This window comes from Rhodnius prolixus, unplaced genomic scaffold (assembly GCF_049639745.1).
Source record: "Rhodnius prolixus isolate KJV_2025 unplaced genomic scaffold, Rpr scaffold_5, whole genome shotgun sequence".
Lineage (NCBI taxonomy): Eukaryota > Metazoa > Arthropoda > Insecta > Hemiptera > Reduviidae > Rhodnius > Rhodnius prolixus.
Genome location: NW_027411624.1, coordinates 6,385,181 through 6,395,531, shown reverse-complemented (window position 1 = coordinate 6,395,531; position 10,351 = coordinate 6,385,181). Strand labels below are relative to the sequence as shown.

The 10,351-nt window shown below is 30.2% G+C and overlaps 2 protein-coding genes across 2 annotated transcripts; both read right to left on the bottom strand.

Annotated features, from left to right (window-relative positions):
* Nucleotides 1–1,194: 1,194 nt before the first annotated feature.
* LOC141457921 (uncharacterized) lies at nucleotides 1,195–2,161 on the bottom strand. Its single transcript, XM_074135321.1, has 2 exons — nucleotides 1,977–2,161; nucleotides 1,195–1,906 (listed from the first exon to the last, which is right to left on the bottom strand). The coding sequence occupies exons 1-2, from the start codon at nucleotides 2,023–2,025 to the stop codon at nucleotides 1,257–1,259; spliced, it is 699 nt and encodes a 232-aa protein (XP_073991422.1). The 5' UTR covers nucleotides 2,026–2,161; the 3' UTR covers nucleotides 1,195–1,256.
* A 506-nt stretch (nucleotides 2,162–2,667) lies between these two features.
* Nucleotides 2,668–10,250, bottom strand: LOC141457920 (uncharacterized). The gene is made up of 7 exons (XM_074135320.1): nucleotides 7,492–10,250; nucleotides 5,969–6,196; nucleotides 5,436–5,588; nucleotides 4,105–4,320; nucleotides 3,861–4,019; nucleotides 3,577–3,759; nucleotides 2,668–2,977 (listed from the first exon to the last, which is right to left on the bottom strand). The coding sequence occupies exons 2-7, from the start codon at nucleotides 6,146–6,148 to the stop codon at nucleotides 2,756–2,758; spliced, it is 1,113 nt and encodes a 370-aa protein (XP_073991421.1). The 5' UTR covers nucleotides 6,149–6,196; nucleotides 7,492–10,250; the 3' UTR covers nucleotides 2,668–2,755.
* Nucleotides 10,251–10,351: the final 101 nt, after the last annotated feature.

Here is a 10,351-nt window from a genome sequence, read left to right as displayed (position 1 = left end):
TTTCTAGAATCTGCCTTACCTGACTAGTTGCTATTTTACCTTTTGACATGAAATATTTGGAAGCTTGATAAAAAAAATGTTCCAGTTAGACTGAAAGATACATCTAAATAAGTGAATGTATTTACTATATTAATTGGTGTATTATTTCTACAAACTCGCTTAAATTTTTTGGGACGTGTACTTTTTGAAAAATAAATGATTTTGTTTTAGATTTATAAATTTTCAGGGAGTTTAAACTGCAGTATTCTACAAGAATAACTTTTCTTTTACATCAACTATAGAAGTAGCAAGAATGACAATGTCGACTGCATAACAAGTAGAAATTTTTGTAGCTACCCAGTTTAATCGATGTGGCATCTTTCTCCATAAAAACTCTAGTCAAATCCAAAATAAATAAATTAAAAAGCAACGGCGAAAGAGATTCGCCCTGAAGTATTCCTGCCAAAACTTGTATATCATCTGTTAGCCCATTCTCAGTTAGAATCCTTAGTCTAGTATTGCCATATAGTGATTTTACAATATTTGTAAACTTTGAGCCTACACCTACTATTAGAAGTTTTTCATATTATAATGAAGGGAGACCGAAACAAAGGCAGATTTAAGATCTACAAAGATTCCAAAGAGAGAGCTATTGTTGCACAGCTTAATAGAAGAAAGGGTAAAAAGATTGTCTGGACAACCTCTTCCACACCTAAAACCTATTTGCTCCTCTGGTATAATGGAATATTCAGAGTGGCACAACTTATGTCGAACTGAAAAACACATTTTGTTTCGGCTTGAAAACTTTTGAGAACAGCACCAAACTCACATGAACTTTTTGTCGCACTTAAAATTTATAAGTACCTCCCATCATTAGTATATCTAGTTTAACTTAAAACACTCGCTTTACAAGTGTTTAAGGAAATATTAATTATATAGAAATAAGGCTATTTAGAAAAGAGAACTTGAAGGAAGAGAATGATTACAATATTTTTGACCAGGTTGAAAAAAAATAAATAAGGAAAAGCTCTAACTGGTCAAAAAATAGAAACCAAAAAAGAAGCATTAACTTACATAGGACATACACGTCCAGTCTTCTAATTCAAAGCACTTCTAAATATTTTACTTAATTAGGTACTCAGTTTTAGTAGTCAACATTGCCTTTGGCCTATAAAATTCATCTGGAAACATATATGCATAATTGATAAAAGAATCAAAACTTTTAGATATTTATTTATTAAATAAAATTTATTACACATTTTAATTAAAGAAATCCTTTATACATTATAATCTGAAACTTTGGAACTAATTTTCTTTTTACGTTCAATTTTCGCTAAAACTTTAGCTTTTTTATTTTCTTTTTCCACAAGTAATTCTTTTATTAAGAATTCTGGTAGGCGTTTACCTTTCCATAATTTAGGTATTAACACTTCATTGGCTTTATTTATTTTTTGTGTAGCATAAGCTACTGCGTCAAACTTCTCAGTTTCCCTGATTTTTGCCATTAATTCGGCCTGAAATGCTTTCTCTTTACGCATTTCTCTCTTCAGACGCACTTTAGCCCACTCAAATTTCATTTTCTTTCTGAGTTTTTTAAGTTTATGTCGTTTCATTTTTCTTCTTCTGATAACTATAAGGCGAGCAGCCTGTTTTTCTATTATTTTTCCAGGCTCTTCTATAGATGACCTCCAATTAATGTGATCTTTATAAATTAAATCAGTTAAGAGAGGAAATTCATTTATGGATGTATTAACCGTTAATGGATTGTCTAGAATTGATGATTTCTGCGTTGTAATATTAGATAATACTAGAAGTGGATTAAACTTCGTTGATACATTATTATTTTTTACCAAACTAGATCTAGTGACGCAAGTTCTTGTATTAAAAAATGATAAATTTAACCCTTGGAGTTTATTTACAGGTCTCCCTAAAATTAAAAAGAATACAGTTACTATTTGCAAGTGCATCACAGCACAAATAGGAAATTTAAAACTTACCTTTACTTAATGCTGTGGCAGAGATATTTCTTAATATACTGGACAACATAATGAAACACAGTAGATCAAATAATTAAAAGTAATTTATTACACATTCCAGAACTAATAATAATATTATTTGTAACAGTATTTGCGTGATCAAATGGGATAACCTCGCAGCTGTTATCAACCACCACTTCCAGCTACCAGAATTCAGACTTGCAAAGCCTCGGGGAACAATTGGTGTGTGAAACACTCAAGTCAAATTTATGCCAAAATAAATAAATAAATTTTGTCGAAATATTTAAGTTTTTCTCAAATTGTCGAACATTTCTCACACAGTTAAATTAGGTCCTTTTTTACCTTCTCTGAAGCACGGCATTCGCCCCTCAACGATTGAAAATCGAGTAAAATTTAGGAGTTATGTAAGGAAAGTGGCCGTGTGAACCACCATTACCTAAAACATCTATTTTACTCCCTAGGTTCTCAGGATTCTATAAACATACAATTTCATCTCTACTTATACAACAAGCTCATTAGAAAGTTTGTTACTGTTAGAGTATTAAGCAAAAGAAGTCCCAGTTTAAGAGCAGTTAAGACAAAAATTTGATCCGGAAGAAGCTCTTCATCTCACATGTTTGAAAAGTAGACATTACTTTTACTTTACTAATCAGGAATAAAAGATACATCAGACAAAATTAAAATGATAGTATTTTGCATAATCTTGTCTTTTTAATATAAATGTACAAAAAAACAAAAACAAAAAACAAAACTAAAAGAATGCTGCGTCTAATATTATCTTAAGTGAGTGAATCTTGGGTCGGAATTCCATTGTATCCTTTCTTTTTTGACTTGAAGCAGCAATTCCATTTTGGTAATGACTTATGGACGTACATTCTTTTTCTCGCAACATTTCTTTGTACGGCCGACGTGTCACGTCTTTGCGGAGGATTTGCTGCAATACCAGCAAGTTGTGGATTCACCATTGGAGTTACCACATCCATACTGAATTTACCGAGTACCTATTTGATAAAAATATATTATATATAACTTTTGAAAAGTATTCTACAAATTTATCTCTTAAATATGAAATTTTGTACGATGTTAAGATTAGTCACGTCATTATTGTTTATTTCTTACTGCGTTGAGCTAAGAGTTTTTTTTTTTAAATTAAAACTGTTCCTCTTTAAGTGTTTGTAATGACCCTCATGAGGTATTAACGATGTACGGAAGTTTAGTTGGTAGCTGCTAAATTATATTAACTCCTCCTTCACATGAATAATTAAGTTTAAAGTCAAGAGTCGCTCTATAATATGTGAAGCTGATCAGAGCTAGAGTTAATAATTTTTACCAGGACGTTAAAGTAAGCAGTTCAAAGTTTTGTGAACACAAAAGCTCCAGTCGTGCCGAGAATATAAAATGTATTAAGCACAGATTCATTTTGGATTGACCGTATCTCATTGGGGTCGCCAATACTAGGAATAAAATTAATTCTTACACATTTAAAATTGCCAAAATTCCTACAAAGCGTAACGTTTCCAGGATTTTATCATAAAAAATTTCAAGAATTTTTATAAATTTAACAAATGTGTCATCCTAAAAAAGTCAACATTTTCATTACCTGTGAAATATAAATTTGTTTCTGCCAAGCAGGCAAATTGTCCCATGCCAACAATACGGTATTCTTTAATTTTGATTTTGGTATTTTTGGATCTATCCAATGCCATAATGTTCTGGTTCTCTTTGAATATAATGATTTAGCAGCTTTCAAAATTTCATAGTTCTTTGATTGATTGTATGCTGTCTTCAAGATATGTTTTATGTAAGAATTTGAAATTAATGTTTCTCTAGTTAGAGGAATATATTTGTTTTTAAAGTTATATAAAAATTAAATGCAAATCTCACCATTGTTGAAACATAATCCGATTGTTTGTCATGTTTATTTGTTAAACCTTCAATAAGTTTAATTTCTTCTTCAGAAATAAGTTCATTATTAGTTTCATTTGGTGAGATTGATTGTTCTTCGTTTAAAACTAACTGTTGTGAGTCAGAATTTTTTAAATTCTAACAGAAAGAGAATGGGTCATTATTTAAAACTTTACAAATAATTATTTTTAGTAACTGTACCTATTCTTTCTTTGGCACTTACAAATTCTGAGTCAAAATTACTCGTTTGTCCATAATCCACATTGTGCATTAATGAATCAGATTCAATTAAATCTTCAGTAGTAACTTCAACACTACTCCCTATGTCCGTTTCAATTACGATACTCTCTTCATTTTGTTCAGTAACATCCAAATATACAGGTGTATTTAAATCGATTAATCGTTTATCTTGGGTAAGGTCGCTTTCTTCTAATATGAACTGGAAAAGTTCAATTTCAATTGAATAAATTATTGAATTATGATATTAAAAATAAAACTATTTGGCAGAAACTAGACGTTACTATAAATTAGGTTCTTCGAGCCTTCTGCAATGACCCAAAGGATCTATTGTGGCATCAACTAGATAGAGCACCACCTACAGTCTTAGAAGGCTACAGAGTTAGGTGAGCACAAAGAATAAGGCATGCAATTTTTCTTCTCCAAAGAGCCAAACCACCTCTTTACATTGTCACAACATGCGGTGCTGTTCCATCTTCTTTCGGACAGAATCTGCTAGCACCCCGCAATGCTAGCATGCATTGAATCTACAATGGCCAGTGAAAAAAAGCCAAATGAAAGCTAGTGATTCACCTAATGTCCGGCAAGACCATGCTAGGAGTAATTCCCCACAGTAAATTTGGGCGAGAAGCTGCCAATAAACTTTTCTGAAGTTAAAAGACGTATGATATTACTATTTTACAATCGATATAGAATGTGAATAATAGTGAAAAAATGTAATTTTTATATGTGTTATTGTAACCATAACAATTTTGTAGTACTCGTGTTTACTTTTATTGTACTTAGAACTTTAAACTGATAAACCTTTTACGATTACGTTTCATCAATGTAGAAAATTTTAATGTAATAAACAACCCAAGGCTGAAATTTGACTTTTCTAACCGATTTTTTTTATCCTAGTTTAATTAATTATGTTAAATACCCTCTTTGATACCATATTTTGGTATGTAGACTGTGGATAAACTCAAGGACATCTAAAGCATTTCTGCCTGGAGATAGTTATAAATAAATTTGTTCAGAAATTGGCTTATTTTACTACAGCAATTAACTAATTGAGAACTGAAACTATCAACAGATTAATAATTATTATTATCAGGGAAGGGATTAGCTCAGTGATCAGGCTATACTAGATTCCAAAAAGAGGAGATCCTGGGTTCTGGTCCTTAGATTTTCTCTCTCTAAGAGCTTTTTACAGTTACTTCTGAAATGAGACAACCCTGTCCGGAGGACGGTAGTGCGCTACAAAAAGCTCCGGGCGCTAATGATCTCAGTTTTTGTCACGCCGCCTTAAATTAAAATATTAACCATAATAAGCACCTGAATACTGCACGATGAGATTCCATTTTCATTATTTGAATTGATCGGAGAGACTTCCAATGATTGATTGTTACCTTTATTGTTATTTGCATTACTGTCAGTGAGAATTGCTTCAAGTTCTGCTACTGTGAATTCAGTTCCAGGCAGAACGCCCTGTGATAGTAATTTTCATAATTTAGTGATGTCACGATTAATTATTGAATAGTAATACGTTAGATCTGTTATATCTAGTATTTATAAATCCTATAAAGTGGTACTTCTTCTTTGATTGGTACTTGGAAAAGCTTTTTTCTAACTCGAAAACTATAATTCGAAAGAGAAAACTGTTAACTCTCAACTTTGGAAAACGAAAGGCGTCAAGTAGTTATGCTATAGAAAGTAATCGATAGATAACTACTTTAACAGCAATTAACAAAAAACAGAAAAATAATAATTAACTTCTCATTTCCTGCAATATCTTGTAAAAAAGTGTACAATAAAGTGTAAGATTAAATAATTCATTTTTGAAAATTTAGCATAATTTAAATTTATACCTCACTATTTTCTTCGCATACATTTGAAAGATCAATACTTCTTCTTAATTTTATGGTCTGTGGATTTACAAATCCAGTACGAAGTCCCATAAATACTGGACTATTGGTTACATCAATATATTGGACACCATAGTTTGTACATTTTGATGTCACAGTCGTAATTTTTGGTGTTTCCATCATTTAAAAATTAAAATGGACAAAAAGTCTTTTAATTCACAAGTAATATATCTATGGAAAATAATAAAGGGGAAAAAACTTTATTAGTGACGAAATATTATTTAAATGAATTTACATTTGGTAATCCAATTGCTTTTGGTAACGTCTGCCTTCAATAACATTCTAGTATCTATCCCCATAGCTATTAATTTAACTTTTTCGCCTGGTTACTTCCTGGAAATTCTACCCATACCTTTCCAGTTCCCCTAAGATTTGTAGGCACAATTAAACATATTACCGTGACGTAAAAGAGTGCCACGCAAAACCTTTCAGATCAAGCGATTTCCGTCTCATGCTCAGAAAGAAGAAATTAGTTTCGGCTACAATGGAAGAAGTCGGTTGAATTCATGCATCTAATTTATTAAACTTACGTGAGCTATAAAATAATTTCACTGTCCTAGCAAATGACAGTGGTGTTCATTATATCCCAGACTAATAATATTACCAGTACCGAAGACGATACTGAAAATAGCTGTCCGATAGTCCGCTAAAGTAAGTAGTACTTTAACAGCTGTGTGCCTGAGCATTGAGTAGATTTGACTTCCAGGGTAAGTATTGCTAATTGCCCGCAAGGATGCCAACAGAGCCGAAGAAGCCTATTTCTACCTATGGATGAAGATGCCTAAAATAATATCAACCATCATCTTTGAATCGTGGGTACTTTTTCTTAAAATTTATAATTTTCAGAATTCGCTTATTCATAACTTTTTCTATTTTTAAAACTATTTTTCGCAATTGTAACTCATTTTTCTCCATAGTCATTGAATATGTTTGATTATTATTCTGTAAAAATTGTAAAACTATATTGTGAACGACGGACAACAACTCGTAGTAGTCAGTGATTAAAGATTAATTTTATGTTAGTATTTTTTTTTTTATAAAAATGTTTTGCACAAAATTCTTAATTCTGGATCAACAGGTATGCAGAATAGAATAAATTTACTTAAAAACAAAAACTGAATTAATTCTCTCAGGATTAAAAGTGTTAAGGAAAATCCCAAAATTAACAGAAAACTTTTAAGACAAATTTAATTAATTCTCAACAATTTATTTGTATATGACATTTTAAAAATTAATGTGACAATCGAAACGACTGATCAATTATGATTCCATGACTCTTTCTGTTAAATTAAATTGAAGTTGTCTTAGAAATGAAGAAATTGATAACAACAAATTGATTGGATCTTTGTAGAAAAAAAATTATCAGATGTAGTTTATTCGTAGATAACTGATTGATAATTTTTTTTTCTCTGTCTCTTTGAAAAATGAAATAAATGAAATAGTACTCTTTAAAAATTATTACATACCTCGGAATAATTAAATATAAATCAAATCGTTCCCAGATAAGTTGAAGAAAATAATTCAAATTCACTTCTTAAAATTGTGGGATACCTATTTTTCTATTATATTAATTTAATTCCTAGTTTTACGAGTTGGAAACTATACTAGTTTTAACCACCTGAAATCACACTACAAGTTCATATTAAACAACACATGATATTTATTAGCTGGAAAAAATAAATGTTTCATTTAAAAATTTTGAGTAATTATCATTTTCAGCATGTAGTAAATTAATAAAATTAATAGAAACTACAGGCATATTTTATTTGATAAATTTCTTTATTCAAACAGTTTCAATTAGTTTTTCCTGTTTTTTATTACTTTTTTTTTATTTTTTAGTAGGAAAATTTGGAAATAAAAGAGAAATTATTAGTCCATTCACATGGTGGTAAGAGTACAATGGAACAATTTCTTGCTTCAAATACAATTTTCATTTTTGTACAAAATTCTAGAACACTAATAATTTCTAGCATTTTTGAAAATGTGGTTAGGCCTGCATGGATAATATTGTTAATTTTTTTTTGTACATGCATGTTAACAGTATCCCGGTTTTGGACTTTAATCATCGGAAGTACAGTAATCAGTTTGGTGAACAGATTTTGACTTCCCTATCGCTCTATACTTGCTGCCAGAATCTCTATACCGAACTGATTGATCTACCTTTGATCATTTAAGCCCGAAACCGGTGAAAGATACGATAAACATGCTAGCCTCGAAGGTTAAAATCAACGAAATGTACTTTTAATCCACTTCAAATAAGATTTAAGATTAATAGCAGATCATTCATCTAGAACCAAAGCTTCAAAAACAAGTAAACCGCCGGTAAAATACGTAAGGAAGACCATTACAAAACTTACTTAATATTTAAATATTTACTCATATACAAACATTCAAGGAGGACAAATAAACAAATAATGTATTCAATGATGATGTATCGGGTTCAATTACCTTCGTTTTTATTGAATGGTAAATAAGAGAAATTATAGTAAATAAATTTGCTAATCGCCTCCGTCTACGAAACTTAATTTGATAGTTGGACGTATAGGCCGCCTGATAAAACGTATTATATATTATGTTATAAAAATATATTCAAGGGCGTGACTGGAGACTAAGAAGCAGGTTATCTCCATCCAATTAAAAGGAGAAAACATAAAATAGGTATATCTATTCAGAATACTCTATTATTTCAATGAATAGGGAAGAATAGTGTGAAATGAGTGAATTCGTGGTAATGATACAAGTTAGAAATAACTTTTCTAATCCGGAGACATCAAGTTTCCTAAGTAAGATAATTGGTTTGAAGTGCCAGCTTTCTGGGCATCAACATATTACTGTATATCTACTTTGCGCATACCCGCTACTATTAAATCACGTATAATTTTGTATTAACTTTACATAAAAAAATTGTCTAGAAATTCACAATTAGTACGAAAAAGTATATTTGGAATTTAGATTACATATTTAATAAGTGATCATCACGTACATTATACACTAAAGTGAGGTTGTAAAGGTGTGGTCCGCCACTCTCACCAAGCGATGTAACCTTTATCGAATTTTTCTTTAGAAAATTTTTACATAAATATTGTAAAAGTACAATTTTTCAATTGATTATCAAGTTGAAAGAAAATCGCAGAAACAATTTTCAAGAAAATCTTAAGAAAGTGAAAAATCATTTGAGTAAAGAAGTGCTCCTGACCTTTTTTTTTTCGAATTTCATGCCCTCATCTAGAGATCAAGATTGAATTTCAAGTTTACAGAACTCTAATCAGGAAAGAAGCACTTTCAGCTGATTTTCTTCTAGTTTGAAATTTCGTTTATAAACTTAAAACTTATAAATATTTGAATACGTGGAAAATCCATACATTACGTTGCAATGATATTTTTTGAGAAAAGCCCCTTTTCCAAAAGTGCTTTCATTAAATTTTCCCGAGAAAATATTTCTAATAAAAAAATTATAATACTATTAGTCTAACAAGTTTATAGAAAATCTTAGGAACCGTTTTTGTAAAAATAAAAAATCGACTCTGTAAAATGGCACATTTGAATGTCCTATTCTGTCCAAAAGTTGATTGTCCGTTGTCCGCACTTAAATTAATATCAAATTTGAAGTAAAAACTCGATATCTTATATATGACACAATCGCAATCTTAATCTTACTCAGCAACTGTAAGAGAAAGTAATAAGATAAATTCAAAACTTTTTAGCCAATGTCTAGTTTAATAACTTTTTCAAAACCTAAAAATAAAACCAAAGAAAGTGTTAAAAAGAACAAATTAGTAACACAATATGAGAAAAGTTAGGAACTGGACTCCTCCTTCATGTAATCTAATTACTAGGCCGTTATTCATCGGGTTGGCCTTCATACTTTTAGATCTTTTGTCCCGCTCCGATGGAGATTCTTCAACAACGTAAGCTTGTTACTTTCACAACAGTTTCCAAGACTTAATGCCTTTAACTCAGTTTTTTTTTTTCTATTGTCAAACTAAATTTTTTTAAAAAAACAAACAAAAATCTCTGATTCAGATACTTCTGAATATTGTTTGTATGCCTTGAAATAGATTAAATACTTGGCAATCATAGTCATTTGTACATAATTTTTCTTTCATGCCAAAACTCACTAAAAGAATATTAACTTAAGTACAATTACAAATAGTTACAACTACCATAAAAATTTTACTAATCTAAACAATTGTACAATTAGAAATCTCATTTTTAATTAAAAATTGATATTTTTTTTATGAGTATCCAAATGTATTGATAATCTTAGCAAAAATTAATTTGCAACAATATGGTCTATTGTATTCAAATTGAAACGATTGTAAAATA

Coding starts and splice junctions, on each gene's coding strand:
- LOC141457921 (XM_074135321.1), bottom strand. CDS start 2,025: ATGTTGTCCAGTATATTAAGAAATATCTCTGCCACAGCATTAAGTAAA. Junction 1,907..1,976: donor TGCCACAGCATTAAGTAAAG/GTAAGTTTTAAA, acceptor TTTTAATTTTAG/GGAGACCTGTAAATAAACTC.
- LOC141457920 (XM_074135320.1), bottom strand. CDS start 6,148: ATGATGGAAACACCAAAAATTACGACTGTGACATCAAAATGTACAAAC. Junction 4,020..4,104: donor GTAATTTTGACTCAGAATTT/GTAAGTGCCAAA, acceptor TCTTTCTGTTAG/AATTTAAAAAATTCTGACTC. Junction 2,978..3,576: donor AACAAATTTATATTTCACAG/GTAATGAAAATG, acceptor TTTATCAAATAG/GTACTCGGTAAATTCAGTAT.